The sequence below is a fragment of the Melanostigma gelatinosum genome, assembly GCF_949748355.1.
Source record: "Melanostigma gelatinosum genome assembly, chromosome: 22".
In the NCBI taxonomy this organism is placed as follows: Eukaryota; Metazoa; Chordata; class Actinopteri; order Perciformes; family Zoarcidae; genus Melanostigma; species Melanostigma gelatinosum.
This window is the reverse complement of record NC_136655.1, coordinates 9,985,622-10,001,761: the sequence shown is the minus strand read 5'-3', so window position 1 is coordinate 10,001,761 and position 16,140 is coordinate 9,985,622. Positions and strand designations below refer to the sequence as shown.

The window sequence follows — 16,140 nt, the reverse complement described above, 5'->3', positions numbered from 1 at the left end:
GTGTGTGTGAACGGTAGTTTAACCAAACCACATAAATTCCACTGCTACTCTTGCTAACGTTAAGCTAGTTGTTATCTTTAGCGAGAGTCGATTTGATTGAGCTGCTGCCTCTTTTAGTTTTGTGGAAAAATAAACCAAACTACCAAGGTGTCACTCCATCAAAATGGGTATTTTTCAACAACAGTTAACAGCTAGCTCCGCACTACGAGGCAAGGACGACATCTCTGATACAAACTCCGAAAGCATCCGTACAGAGGTTATGAAGGGTGGGCAGGACACTACAGTCCTCTGATCTACATAATTCAAAAACAACACATACAGTTAACCAACGGTGTGTTCAACCTGGCACAAAGGCCTGGTGGGAAATGAAAGGAGGTGCAGCAGAGATTTTTTAATGTGGATCAAGCCTTTGGCATTTATTCGCACATAAACAAACACACACACGGACGGGCTCTAAAAGCTACTGCCCGGGCTACAATGAGGCGAACCAGCTTCATTACTATTCCGCCACAAAAACACCCTCAACCTTCGCTGCGCTGAGCTCACCCGGCCTGCCTCCTCAAAAACTGAAAAACAAAACAGTGGAGTTGTCGCAGCCTCTTCTGTCGCTGCCTACGCTCGCATGGAGGTGGGAGCTGAATTATCTACCTGACCTGACTCACGCGGAGCCAGATTCTTATGAAATCCCTTTTATGGATTTTTGGGCTACGTGTACACAACAATCACCATCTCCTCGATTTTGATTTACCCAAAAAGCCACCATGACCCTGAAACACACGGATAAAATGGGGGTAGTCATTCGTCTACATGTGAAGAAAGTAACCGTCTCCCCGCATCTTTATGACCCAAACAGCCCAGTGTTCTGTATATGTTGAGGGCAGTGCATTCATCTCTGCCCTGCTAATTGGCTGCTAATAAGAGACGTCTGGCACACTGCCAGGTCTGCTTTAAAAGGAGAACCACACAGCGAGACAACTTCAGACACACACACACACACACACACACACACTCATACAAAGAGGGCATGGCACACACACCTATACAAACATGTACACGTATACACACACACACACACACACACACTCAAATAGACATTACGTTATCTTACTTCACTGCACACTTCCTTTTAATTGCCCTCCTGACACAAAGTGTAATAAATTGTGGTTCTTAAATTATGCATGGTGTTCCATAACTCCTGCATTGACGTTTTCAAAAGGGACAAAGTGGCGAGGAGACACTGACCTGTTTGCTAAAGATGAAATACTCTCGGCGGTCGAGGCTAGACAAGTGACTCGAGTGTTATCTATGCTGTAATGTTGCAGAAGAAGGGAGCAACTCTTTCAATCTAATTCACTTCCATGCGTTTGTGACGCGTGTGCAGAAGTCTGTCAAAAAAAGAAGCCGAGAGGAAACACGTGTATGTTGGATACATTTTGAGAAAGGCAACATGCTGTCTCCTGCGTTGTCTTCCTAATTGGTGCGATTAATTGTTTATGATTCCAGAATCAGAATCTTAAAGCTGGAATGTCACAGTCATCAATCAAGCGGAGTCACCTCGATGGTCTCGGAAGTTTAACGTCAACAACGAAAGCACCACATGATCTGTCTGCTTCACCTGTAATTAAATCAGACAAAGCGTGTCAACAGTTTACACGGCAAAAGATAGCTGATGCAAGAACTTCAGATTTAGTTGGAGTTCAATACGAGATAAGGAAACGGTTAAGTGGTTGCGTAATATTTCTGTTTCAGCTGATGCAAAGGCACATTGCGTCTCCGTCTATTCAGCAGCAGCACCGTCGTATTGAACTTTTTCGCTGGATGCTGCAGTTCTGTTATGAAGCAGCGGCGCGTAAAGATGCCGCTTGGATAACGCGGACTGCGTTAAATGGCTTCGTGTCTCTCCGTTTGATTACTGCACTCCTATATGTAAGATTATTCATGATGATTTCGAGTCACCAGGGTACTATAATCCCATACAAGGGCTGGGTAACTGCATTGAACAAACCAACAACTGGATGTGCCAGAATTTTCTTCAATTAAAGATAAAACAGAAGTAATTGTTTTTGGTACCAAGGACAAACAATTGAAAATCACCGCTCAGCTTCAGCCACTGATGTTAAAACCCACAAACCAAGCCAGAAATCTAGGTGTAGTTATGGATTCAGACCTCAACCTGAACAGCCATATCAAGACAATTACAAAATCAGCCTACTATCACCTGAAGAATATATCAAGGATTAGAGGACTTATGTCTCAACAGGATTTGGAAAAACTTGTCCATGCATTTATCTTCAGCAGACTGGACTACTGTAACGGTGTGTTTACAGGTCTCTGTAAAAAGTCCGTCAGAAAGTTGCAGCTGATTCAGAACGCTGCAGCTCGAGTCCTCACTAAGACCAGGAGGGTGGACCACATCACTCCAGTTCTGAGGTCTTTGCACTGGCTTCCTGTCCAACAAAGAATTGACTTTAAAATCCTGCTGTTGGTTTACAAAGCACTGAATGGTTTGGGACCAAAATACATCTCCGATCTGCTACTACCTTATGAACCATCCCGACCCCTCAGGTCGTCTGGGACCGGTCTACTTTCTGTTCCCAGAGTCAGAACTAAACATGGAGAAGCAGCGTTCAGTTTTTCTGCTCCAAATATCTGGAACAAAGTCCCAGAAAGCTGCAGGTCTGCTGAGACCCTCAGCTCATTTAAATCAAGATTGAAGACCTTTCTGTTTGCTGCTGCCTTTAATTGAACCACATTCAATTCATATATTAATCAATTTCTGCATTTTACTACTGAATTTTATTTCTTACACTGTTTCTTTAATTGTTTTTAAATCTCCTTTTCTTTTGCCTTATGTTTTGATGCTTTTAATGGTTTTATGTGAAGCACTTTGAATTACCTTGTTGTTGAAATGTGCTATACAAATAAACTTGCCTTGCCTCAAACAATTATCAGCCATTTTCTATGCAGCGGGCTGTGGTGTTCCTCTAAGAATACACGATGGAGATGTTAGAAGACAATGAACTCTTTCAATACGCAAAATGTTCTTGAGGACAATAACAGCCTGTAGCAACACTTCACTAAAGCATGATGTAAATTAGCTTTAAGACAAACTTCTAATGAACTGTTGCTGATTGCTTGGTTGCACATTTGGCCCTCGCTGCAAACAGCTGCAGACCAGCCGACGCTGTTTAATTCATGATTATGTTCTCTTATGTGCCCCATTCGAGCTTCCCGCACTGCAGATCATATTTTGAGGTCCGAATCAGAAGTTCATCTCGGGCTGCATCTATATCCGAAATTAAGGATGAATCTCATTGCGGAACAAACCTCTTCGCACGTCACGTGACATTTCTTCGAGGTTTGAAGAACTGAATGTGCCGATTTATAAGAGTCATCTGAATGCATTTGCAACAGCAGGCTTCCTGAAGACGCGACCATGTGAAGGCTGATCCGCCTCCCTAAAGAGGAACTTCGCTCCCACATGAGCGCTCCTCAGACTGACCGGAAGCTGAGTAAGAGACCGATGATGCAACCCGAGCTGCTGAGTTTGTCATCGGGGCACAATGACGGTTTTGTGGAAGGAATAAGCCTGATTATCACCAGACTGTTGAATGAACAGCTTTAAAGGTTGTTCCCTGAGAATAAAAACACGATACAAAACAACAAGGTGTGCGGATGCGAGGCGGCAACATAAAGAAAAGACTTATGGTTCTTACCGGTGTTGGAGCCCGACAGGTTGTACCTGGAATTCGCCTTTTTGATTATGTTCTCATGGATCTGGTGCCACTCGCTCTCTGTGTTACACCTGAGACAGGAAATAAATATTTTGTATACATTTTCTACGCAAAGGGGCACTTCAGCAATTTAGTATTTCAGTCCGGCAAAGTAGGAGGACTCACAAGGACAGATTACTGAAAGAATGGTCGATGGTTGCCGTTCTGTTGCACTCTGAGCAAGTGGTGGCTTATAATGCATGTAACATGTGAACTACAGGTGCAAATAAAAAGTTAGAGGTTTGACAGTGACGTTGAACTAGAGCAGGTCAAGTCAACAAATTCTTACATTATTTACTGAGACGTCTTGTCTGGACCTAATTCTGAAAACATCCAGTTCAGAACTTAAATGCTGATCCGACTAAAACCTCTCTGGTGTTACTGCAGGTAAAAAGAAAGTAGTTGTATTTTCTTCAGAGCTAAATGTATTTGGCCCCTCAGTCTGACTCTGATCCGGCTATAATTTAGGTCAAACTACTGAGTCAACGAGCCTTTCTTTTTTATCCCTCAGGGCATCGTGTAGACTAGGTTAGACCACAAAGTCCTTTCACTGTTGATGAAACAAACAACAACGGGAAAGGTGCATTTATATTGTGAATATTTATTTCAATACTGCTGTGTTATTTAGTTTGACTACCAGCTAACAAACCGACTTGAATTGCTTTGTAAAAATGTGCTTTTAAGTGTGGTTAGTAATTTGGAAGAGCAGTGACTCCCTTAAAACGCTTTCTTGCCAAAAGAGAGAAGAGAAAATGTCCCACTTACATAAGTGTCTGTGTAATATTAAGCTGGAGCTCGATCACAGCCAGTTTAGCCGCAATCTGTCGTTTTCAGACTTTGTCATGAAATGCGGGTTGTTTACAGTGACTTACGCATAAACCTTGAGCAGGTGGTCATCCTTGGAGTCGGCAGTGAGGAGGTCGGCGATGCTGACGACGGCACAGCCAAACGGCCTCCTGTACTGTACGCTACACAGATTCTTCTTCTCTCCTGCTCCCATTCTCCCTGCGCACACACACACACACACACACACACACACACACACACACAAAGAAACATGTGACGATTATCCTAGCCAAAATAGCTGCGATTCGTAATATTATCCTGAATCACCTTACTTTTGAAACAAATTGCTTCCTTTTTAGGGAAAAACAATCACAAATCATAAGGCCCTCCTTCGCATTCGTCAATCAAATATTGTGCGCCTCTTTTGTGTCTTACGTGATAATTAATGAGGTTCTATTTTTCACTTCTCTACCGTGATGGACAGCTTTTTGAAGTCACTCAATATTCATGACCATCACAACAATGGAAATTCACCGCCAGTCATCGTGCGTGTCCTAAATCTTCCCACCGCTACGAGAGCCCAAGAGATTTAACAGACACGTAGCGCTCAGTAAAATGAAGCAGCAGCATCATAACTCCCACCTATTCTTATGATGTGCACAACGATGTAGACGTCTTTTCGGAGATCGCTGCTTCCCAAATCCTGAAAGGAAAAAAAAAAGCAGGAAAACATATTTCCACATCAGATTCAATCATTGTAAACAAGCCACAGAGAGCTGACTTAGCTCTTAGTTTTCAGGGTGATGGAGCATGACTTTACTGTACATTGCTTTAAATTGCTCCCCGATCAATCTTCGTAAACGCAAAGCCATGTTCGCTACTCACCACGAACAGCGTGCATTGTCTTTCCGTCTTCTCTGGCGACTTGGGCAACCCGCTCTTATTCAGCTTGACAAAGAACCTTTCGCTGTACAAGAGGAGAGACAAGAGTGTGGGAACACACAATGAGATGAACGGGGTCAGAAGTGATGGCTGGGTGTCGTCGCAAACTACTGCATCCAAGCCACCGCTAACCAGAACAGAATAAAGATCAGAAACGGTGTCAGAAAAGTCAAGCGCTGAACGGTGGGCACTAGAGGAAACGCTTCAAACCAAAAAGCTGTGAAACGGAATAGAGGCTGCAGCAAGACAGGCAGAGAAGGATCAGAGACAGCGGGAGAGAGGGAGACACAAATATATACAAAGCTTGAGTTACACAGGCTGTCTGTAACATATCCGACAACAAGTACATCCACACGTGGCTCCTCCACGGCTGGCTTGAATATTCAGTGTGTTGTTGCATATCGTTGGGTTCTCTCTGACACATTTTAGCTCGCATACTCGACTGTCAGCAAAGATAGTGATGGGTTACAACAAAAAGTCTCAGAACTGCCAAGAAACCACAGTCTTGGAGAGATTTTTTTTTTTTTAAATGTTCTGATGGTTGAGCTAAAAGGAAAGTCAGAGGGTCTGTGTCATTCAATAACTGTCGAGTCATCCCTCAGAAGAGTCAGAGGATCGCAACAGTCGTTAGGATATATCATGTGGGGACCATGCATGTCGATACAATAGGTGTTGAAACATTTACATCAGGACCGAAGTGGCGGATTAACCAACCGACATACAGACCAACACTGCCACCCCTCGAGCTGCGACGCTGGCATTGGCTAAAAATAAAAGCGTAAGCCGCCACACTGAGACAATTGGAAAAGTAAATTGTCTGGCTTTCTGTCGAAACAAACTCTGAATCATACTTTGGACAGTTTGCACATACTCTACAGTGCAACTTTAGAGTATGAAATTCAAGAGCTTCACAGGGCAGAGTGAGCCGACTCGAAATAACAACTCCGGCCTCAGATGCCCCGTACCCTGCCTTCGTGCAGGCGTGTAATTAAGTGCATGTCGGGCGAAAAAAAACCAGAAAGGCCGGACACAGAAAGCCTTTTCATTCTCTTTGTACTCAGTCCTCTCTTTCTATCTCGCGCACAAGCTGAAAGAGAGGCAGCGGAGGCATCCTGCTGGGCCCTGTCTCATCCTGGCTGGCGAGCTGAGGGCTAATCCAGTTAGGTGACTTTCACAGTCCACCGATACGCAGGGAGAAAAACCTTGTAATGCACCAGCGCCCGACAATGAGCCGAGTCTCTGGCACGGTTAGCAGGCGCGAGCTACAGTGGACCCATCCACACAAGAGCAGCATTTACCCCAACAGAGCCGATATAACTTGACTTCATGCTGCATACGGCTACAATGGATGAAGGTGTTTCAGAACAGTCCGAGCTATTAAAAGCTCTTATTAGAAGGGCTTAAAAGTGGCCGTGTCTCGTCTGTGATGTAAATAAGAGGCTGCTTCTTGCACTGTAATTCAGCGTTTTGTGTATATAGGGCAGCGGGAGCTGTTTGAATTAATTACGGGTCTGATAATTAATTATACAAATGCTCATGATTTTTCAGACATGTGCTCCTTTCGGTACAGTTTGCCTTCTCATCGTCCGAACTGGAACGAGCCGGTTGGATTCAGACGCGGTTGTTCCTCATTAGCTGCTCTCTGTAACTTCCCAGGCCATTTATCCAGCCACATGGAGGCGGATTCCTATGCATTAGACATGAGACGTGCGCACGTTTTCCCCAACCCTAATTAGCGCTCTATTGTGGGAAACCCCAACTGCCAATTAACAGCCACTCCTGCAAACACAGACACACATGCGCGAGTCCCTTACACGCCCCTCCTTCCCTGCCATGACTATTCTCCCTCACAGCTGCAGCGTGTTGATCACCCCCCCCCCCCAGCGGGGCCATATCTCCCTCTATCACGGCTTGCATTAGCATAACATGAATGGCCGACTTCCCGCTCCTCTGGGCCCACACGGAGCCTGCTCTTCCCTCTCCTGATATCGATGATTGCATTAGGAGCTGTGCGATCACCCGTCGAGCCAGTAAAATACTGGCTAAATGAACTGCCACCGTTGCCTCCCTCCCTCCCCACAGCCGAAAAAACCTTAATCTACCCCCAGAGGCCATGTTGAAAGATGAGAGAAGGGCTAGACTAGACGGCGTGGTGAACAGGTAGAGAACACACCAGGCCAGACCTATCAACCACATGTGTCTTCTTTGTGAAAAACACACACTGGGCCTCTGCTGTTCACACGAAAGGAACATAAAAACACACACACACACGCACGTCCACTCATTCAGGATGGCCCTGTTGGAGTTGAGTGTAGGTTGCGATTAGGAGGCGGGAAGTGCAAGTATCTACGGAGAGACTGGCGCGAGGCCGTGTAAAGTGTTTGATCCGGGATAGCGCACAGAACTTAGAGAAAGAGCAACAGGATCATGTGTGAGCATGGTCGGCCACAGTGTGCGTCACGCTGGGGGAGCCAGACAAGGAGGCTGTATCGCACACAAAGCAGCTAGCACGGTGCACGGGGGCTGCTGGTGTTGGCAGGGTACTGAGACAACGGGTCGGACCCCCATCTGGTCCTTGAGACACACACACACACACACACACACACAGAAACCACCAGCACAGAAGGAAGTGTCGAAATGGCTTCATGCCAGGCATCTTGCCTCAATGTGTGTCTCTGTTTATGTGTGTGACCAGACAGTGAGAGACAATGTTGGCCAGCTGCCATTGTGAGATCTTCCTTGAAGACAAAACCAATCAGGCCTCTGACAGCCTTTCCCCCCCCAATACTGACAAAAAGAACGGTATTTAGATAAACTGTGAGAAGAATATAAATTTGTTATTACATCATCATAAGATATCATATCGTTATTCAGTGTCGATGAAAGTGCATAACATGAGCTTAACAACTAAAGCCGACTTCATTGTGTGTCAGAGAATGAGCTGTAAATCCATTACAAACGAAGGCATGTGTTTCGAGTGGAACTTGATATGATGCCACTGGACTCTCATTACCCACTTCAAGTCAAAGTGCGGGTCAGGAGTAGTCGCCAAAAATGTACCTTCATTATTGGCAAACCTCTTACCGTACATCAGGAACTTGGATGCATGAGCTGAAAGGAGGCCGGAGAGCACATTTAAATATACTTCCTAATTAAAAGTGCTTCTGATCCACTGATGACACACGGTATATATGCGTGTGTGCATATCTCATTTAGCTGAGGAACTCATCTTTCTCTCGGACAGACCACATCATGAAAACCAAACCTTGCGCACTCCTTGTAAAAATACAACCTCCTCTGTTGCGTGCCATTGTTCATAGTATGAAGGAAACCACAGACTCTCCACGCAGGGTTTTTAAAGAAACCAAGCTCGCACAAAAGTTCGCTTTTCTGCCAGTGATGTGATGAATAATGAATTGGATTTCTTTAGAACCAGAAGTGGAGCTACTGTATACTGAAACAAAATAATAAAAGAATCAATGTCACCCTCGTTCTTCTGATGTGACCCTGTGGGGCGGAGAGCGAGCGTCAAACACAAGCATGGCTTATCAAAAGGAGTTTCACTGTTGCCGTGCTCATTTGTCAACCCACTCATTTGCCTTGCCTGACGAATCCGCTTGTTTGCGACATGAAATGGAATTTTTTTTCCCCTTGCTTTGAACTGTGAAACCGGGGAGTCTTAAACACACAGTCTTGCGTTTGGCCGGCGCCCCATCAGGAGCACGTGGGCGTTGCGTGTGTCATTGTGACGTGTGACGTGTGCAGACTCCCCGGGCGACAGGCTCTTTCATGTGGACGGGACAGACACGTTTTACAAGACAAAACAGCTCGGCCTCGGGGATTCTTTTCTCTGAAGCGTCGTACCTGAGCGGCCGGTTCTCCCGTCCGTCATAAATGTGGAAGAAGACTTCTAGCTCCTCCCCCAGATTTGCACTCATCAGACTCTTCACGTGGACGAACAAGTGATGGGTGCTAGCGGCCGCAGGGGTCTCCTTCTTACGATGCCGATGTTCCATCTGCAGAGGAGAGAAACAATATCGGCACAAATCAATTTCCAGAATGCTATTCTGGGCAGGGAAATCTTTATATATCGGACTTGATCCGCAACTATAACAGAACATGCAAAAAATTTAACGCATAAAACAGACACAAACACACATTGTGCTGTTCTGATGTATTGAAGGGATGGATTTGGAAAGGTTAAAAAAGCAGTAGAATCCATAAGCTCTAAATCCAGAGAGATCCTCAAAAAGCAGGATCAAAGCTTATCAAATACAGTTCATAGCGGGGAAAAACAACATTTGGTTACATCTCTGTTCATACTGGCCAATCACATTCAAGAGCTGCTGTGTTTAGTATCGCGTATCCCTCTGAGACTCCTCGTAGTTGGGAGATTTGCTGCAGATTTGCATATATATTTAAAGACTCGGGCTAAGATATAGATTTTGTTGATATAGATGGAGCTAATATCACGTGTAAAAACGCAGACTGTCAGCAGCGCCAGAGGCTAAGATGTGAGCGTTCGAGCTGTGTTGTCTGACGGTTTTCTTTGTTGCAATCTTGTTGCCAAAGAAACACAAGAAACACTTATTGCTGCACATAAACAACCATATTCATCATCAGGTCTAAAAGCACTTAACATGGCCGCCTTCCTTATTTATTTACCTCTAGCATTTATCTGTAAGTAGGTTCATTATGTTCTTGACAAAATCATTAAATAATGGTGTTGTGATATGCATCCCTTTCAGCTGGTGGCTTAATCTCAGAGAAACAGAAACCGGAGCACTGAAATTCACCCTGCATATAAATGAGACCGTCCCACAATGCAGCAGAAAGTCACATCTCAGTGCCTCGTAGTGCATGGGCACTTGCGGCCGGTATTACATGCTGTATTAAGTCAATCTATATCAGAACAAATCAATAATGCGGATCAATAACGCCTCCCGCAGCATGGTGCGGGAGGCGTTGTAAATACCATCCGGATCAACACACGCGTCGCAGCTCTGTTTATGAGAGGTTCATCCTAATCCCCTGTCAACATCCAAAAATACGAGGACAAACACACACACGTGCGCACACACACACACACACAGGACCAGATGGCCAGTAGAGCCGCTGCCAAATTGTGCTCCCCATTCACTTCTGTAGAAGGAAGAGATGGGGCGGGGGGGGCAGGAGGAGGTTGAGGAGCGAAGGAAAGGAAAATAATGGAGACAATGCAAGGGCGAAGTGCAGTAACGCATCACTGAGAATCAAGAGTCGAACACACAAAGAAGAAACTGCCACCAGTCTCCCCCAACAGTATATTATTGGGTATTTTATGTAAAAAAAAAAGCTGAATTCTTCCGTCCTGTGAAGGTTTTGTTATTTGCATTATGTCGTCAGAGTTACGTTGGATGGTTCTGCAGGGGAAACCATGTTGGAACCCTCTTTATTGGTGTATTTAAAAGAATAGGTCAACATTTGGGTAAATAACCTTATTTACTTTATTGCAAAGATCGATTTCACTCCCACCTCCCAAGCTCAGTTTAGCATAAAGACTGGAAACAGGGGGGGAAAGGGGCTAGCCTGGAGCTGTCCAATGCTAACTAAATCCACCTACCAGCACATCCAAAGCTCACCAATTAACATTCCATAACTCATCTGTTTTATCAGCACAAAAGGTGTGAAAGCAACAAATTGCCAAATCACCGCTGCTTGCCTGGTCATGCTAGCTGTTTGCCCCTGCTAAAAATCTGTATGCTAATCAACTGCTGGCTCCAGCTAAATATTTACCAGACGACACTTTCATCACATTTCCCAAAACATTGAACTATTCTTTTGAAAGGTGCTTAATACGAGATTGGGATCATTTTGATTGCCTGAAAAAAAACAACTTGGGTGGGATTGAACGTCTCAGAGGATAATAATAATGAAGAATAACCTCTCTGCAAGGACGTCAGACAGCTGAGGTTGAGGATTTAATTTTCACGTGGGCTCATATTCCTTATTCTGAATAAAATTATAGAATGTAGAAAACTGCAATGATTGAAAGAAAAGGGCTTTTCTATTCAGAAATAATGACATATATTCCTTGAGGCACTCTATAATAAAAAGTCAAACCTGGAGGAAAAAATAGAGTACGCAAAGATGGATGAAGTGAAAAATGCAGCTTGAAGTGGTTCTTGCCTACATTACAAATATGCTGTTTTGACTCGGCACTGGTGTTTTGAACGCACTCGGGGGTGCATTACCACGTGATGACGACGTTGCTTTGACAGAAACTAAAAAAGGCATCAAAAACGCTCCCGCGGAGAAGGTTCAAGTCTCTGGAAGATGAAATTTTGATTTAGTAGGGAAATGTGAGGTAAGCAGTGATTGCCTGGAGGGCAATCTAAAATTGATGATGTGCTTTGGAAAACAGTTGGTTGCACTATGAATCCAAACATATGAAGAAAAAACCACTAACATTGTCCTCTAAGACTTAAACATGCTTGAAAATAACACCGCAAATCATTTTACAAGAGCAATATCTGTAAAAATGATGAATATGTTTCGTTTGGGTCCTGACTGCTGCTGCTTTTCGTCTGGGAAGGCCTAATTCATGCTGTGGGATTTCACTACGTGGGTTATTTTCAGTGTGTCATTTAAGATGCCCGACCGGAGCAGCGTGTGGTTGTTGTGGCAGCTTCCGCATGACTGGACACAAACGATGGCCGTGACAGCCCGGCAGCCCTGCTGGCAACATGGAAATTGTACGGGAAACAAGGAGAGGACCAGAGAGATATGTTATTATTGTTCACTCTGTCATTTCTTCCCAAACAGCATGAGGCAGCACCGAGTGGAGTGACTGCCGGAGTACGAGGAGCTTCTAAAGAAAACGGGTGAGAGGGGTAAAGGTTGTAGCTCACTTAAAAGCTACAACCAAGAAAAATGCTTCAAAGGGCGTCGAGTCAAATAAATCAACTAAAATTTAGGCCTCAATCTCCAGACTACTTACCTGACTGGCACTCAGGTAAGCTTTTCAACTGACCACTTATAAAGTTACCAATACTTGCATACCAACATTAACATTCATCCAGTCATAATATTTACCCTCATCCTTCTCCGGAGCATCTGCCTCTTTAGACGCTAAATGCACCACTGTGTTCACTTGACAGCTAGTCGCTCACGTGTGTGTCATCGGGTGCTGGTCAGGAAGCGCACAGTAGATTTACAGAACCATTGCTTCTTTTTTTTTTCTTGTCTTTGCTGAGAACAGCTGGAAACAAGGTGGATGTGAGCGAGCCGAGGGGAACTACACTACAGAGGTGGGAAATCCGCGTCATGCCTCGCACAATACACACAATCATCTGATCCATGATTGTATTAGAAATATTTATCACTGATCATGTATGGCAAAATAAAAAAAATGGCGACTGAATGTCTTTCTTTTCCTTCTTTCTTATCGTCTGTATTTCTCATTGGGTGGCCATAACATAACTCCTTGATACATTCTGGCAGTCAGGCTACACCTTCCCAGAGTAACACACACACACACACACACACACACACACACACACACACACAGCAGGTAACCCCCATCTCAATTGAATTAAGCCATACCACTGTAGCACAACAAGAAACAAAGAAGCTGTTCTCAGAAACAAAAGATCTCACTGAAAAATAGTGACTTCATTTGGGCTCGATATCGTGTTGTTTTGTGTCTTGGTGTTCGCGAGTGTGTGTGTGTGTGTGTGTGCTTTTGTAATGTGGATGCCGGCGGTGAACACCAGTCCCTTGATCATGTCTCAGTGTCGGGGAATTGCAGTCATCTGCTCATTTGGTACGGCTTTTAATAGAGGTGCATTCCGCTTTCTTCCTGCTATGCCTGCTTTTGTTTTGACTAACACAAAAAAAAGAAACAGATGGATCAAGAGCTTCAATTACCCCTGCGAAGGAAAAGCGTGTGTGTGTGAGATACAATTCTCCACGCACTGTATCAGGGCAGAGAAACGGTTGCCACGGTAACAGCGGTTGGGGCTTGGGGAAAATGTGAAGGGGGAAGCGGGGAGCGAAAAAGGAAGGAGAGAATGAGCAAGAGAGCGGTACGGAGACGGGAGAGATTCAGACATGCTATGCTTTATATTTCTACGTGCAACACTCAGTGGCTAACGCGGAGTTTGTTGTGCATTAATAATGTGGAAAGTATCTAAAATAGAAAAAGAAAAAACACAATCGCCAAAGCTATTCTTTCAGTCTAAACCTTTAAGCCAACGTGAAGTCCTTGAAGCGCTGAGAAAAAGGAAGAGAGATTGTGCGATACGATGGAAAGCTCCAGTGCAGCGGTGAGATCGTCTCGCAAACTGCTGTTTCCAAGGCCAAGAATGAACTTTGAATTCCCCACTTTTAAGCCAACGCGGATGAGAAGTCTTTAAAAGTGCTCAAAGGTTGTGGAAATGTTGAACATCGATAATTCCGTGACAACCAGGCAAAACTCAATCTGCATGTGATGCAGTCGGAAAAAAAAGCTCCAGAGCAGCTACTGAATGCACCGAGAGCATTCACGAAGATCCTTCACAAAAGCCAGGAGGCACCGATGTCCAGGTTCAAGATTTAAGCTTAAAAGGTGGAGATGTGATGGACCAATGGACCAGACAAAGTCCAATCTGATGCCATGGACCGGACCCTCTGCCCACTACACAGTACATGTGATGAGCTGGATTTAGCCGCTTCTACAAGGATACACGCTCCTCTCCTCGCCTGCCCCTCACCACCCTGCTCCCTTAATGAGGCGCTGGTTTGTGAAACAAAGCAGTTCGATACTGCGCGGAGGGCTTGGAGGACCACTCACCAGTCTGTAAAGCTCTGTGACGCTGATTTCATCGGGGTCCACCATGCTGAACTCTCGCCTGGGGACCAGGTCCAATCCGAGTTGCCTGTAACACACAGATTAAAGAAAGTGAACTACATACAAAACAGTGGCAGTTCATTGATATCCGAGCATGTGACGGGCAAAGCCAGGCCGACTGCATTGACAACACATAATAAATACATTACACATGCACAGACACACACTAGTGCTGCCAGATCACCTGTGTCACTCGTTGGAATAAACTTGACAAATGAAAGAAAAGTGTCCTCTCTCTTTACCACCCCCCCCCCCGCTTTACCCGCTGTCTTTCTGTTTTTCCTTCATCCTCCAACTTCTCTCATCTCTCTCCCTCTCTCTCTTCACACTTCTACTCTCCCTCTCACTTCCTCCCTCCTTCCCTCTCCTTTCCTTCTTCAAGGAGAGAAGAAGTAAGAGAGGGAGAGAGTCTGTGAAAGAAGGAAGAGACGAGTTGGAGAGTTGCAGGGGGCACTTGCTTAGACGACAGAAGAACTGAATCAAATATTCCAATTGTTCCTGAAATATGTGAAGAAATGTGAGATTCATTTTACAACGTCATGTTCGATACAAGTGTTCGTTAAGTTGCACTAATGTTAGCTGACTCAAGATGTTATTCGACCTCACTGGGCCGTTTCTCATTAACTACTAATTTATATTGTTGAGAACCCCTTCCTAACTTTTTACATTTATTTCCCGCCTTCCTAATGGGTCAGAGACTTTAAACTCCCTGCAGGTTATTCCTCACAGTGGCGATGCAGGGTATTAATGTGGTTATGCAGATGTGAGCAGGGGCTGGGAATGATTCAGCGGTGGTGCATTCAAAAGAAACTCAGACACTTTCAGAGTGAGTGATTGAAAAGCATTACATACAAGACTTAAAATTGTTCTGGTTCAAAACGTCATTAACATGCAATAAAAAACATAACTTTTACAATAAAGGAAGGCTGGCTGAATGAGCCCTGTGATGAATTGCTGCTCTCAAGAAAGCAAGCCTCTGGTCGCTGGTATTTGATTTTCATGCAACACGATGAACATAATCCGGTGGCTGAGCAGAGGGCAGAAAATCCGTCTTAAACAGAGTAGTAGTTCAACTGATGAAAGATGAATGACTTCAAACATAAAAACACAGATATAGGAACTCACTCGTTGCCCCAGTCCAGTCTCGCCGTGATGTGCTGCTTGACGTCCCTCATGCGGTCATGGGTAAGGTGGCCCACCAGCACCTGCCGCCTCAGGTCCAGGATTTCATTCATCACGTGCCAGAGTCGATGGAACAAATCCCCATCGCTCTTCTGCAGACACAGGAAACAGTGGGGAGGGACGGCGGGAGAAGAAACAATGAGTGGAGAAGCACAGTGAGTCAGCCAACGGCGGGGACTGAAAGGACGTAAGACAGAGGGAAGGACACAGAGAAGACAAAAACATACAGTCGCATCTTGCCACCCGGAAGCCGAAGTGAAAACAAAGTGACAGAACGCACATTAGAGAGCCAAAGAGGAACACGGCGACCCACAGAGAGCAGAAGACAGAGAAACTTCAAATGGATTTGTGCAAATTAGCTCCAGTGTCCTGCTGCTTTTTGCCGCAAATGTATGCACTTTTGATCGGCGCGTATTCATCTGCTCAATTTAATAAGCACCCCAGATAGCTTAACATGCCACAAACACAATCAATCCAACCAATGAATGTGTGTGAAAAAGATTCGACTGTTTGTGGCTTTTGAATTACCCAGAATTAACTCCCTTCATGAGAAACCTTAAAAAAAGGCGAGCTTCGCTTCGGCGGTAG

General features: G+C 44.8%; 1 protein-coding gene across 3 annotated transcripts in view; it reads right to left on the bottom strand.

Annotated features, from left to right (window-relative positions):
- dock4b (dedicator of cytokinesis 4b) overlaps positions 1 to 16,140 on the bottom strand; it is a 90,703-nt gene that overhangs the window by 46,168 nt on the left and 28,395 nt on the right. For all 3 annotated transcript variants that reach the window (XM_079294802.1, XM_079294801.1, XM_079294800.1), the window contains exons 6-12: positions 15,496 to 15,644; positions 14,314 to 14,398; positions 9,366 to 9,517; positions 5,445 to 5,526; positions 5,202 to 5,262; positions 4,646 to 4,778; positions 3,717 to 3,805 (exon numbers count right to left, since the gene is read on the bottom strand). In XM_079294802.1, the coding sequence (XP_079150928.1) occupies positions 3,717 to 3,805; positions 4,646 to 4,778; positions 5,202 to 5,262; positions 5,445 to 5,526; positions 9,366 to 9,517; positions 14,314 to 14,398; positions 15,496 to 15,644 (751 nt within the window). The remainder of the gene's footprint in view (positions 1 to 3,716; positions 3,806 to 4,645; positions 4,779 to 5,201; positions 5,263 to 5,444; positions 5,527 to 9,365; positions 9,518 to 14,313; positions 14,399 to 15,495; positions 15,645 to 16,140) is intronic.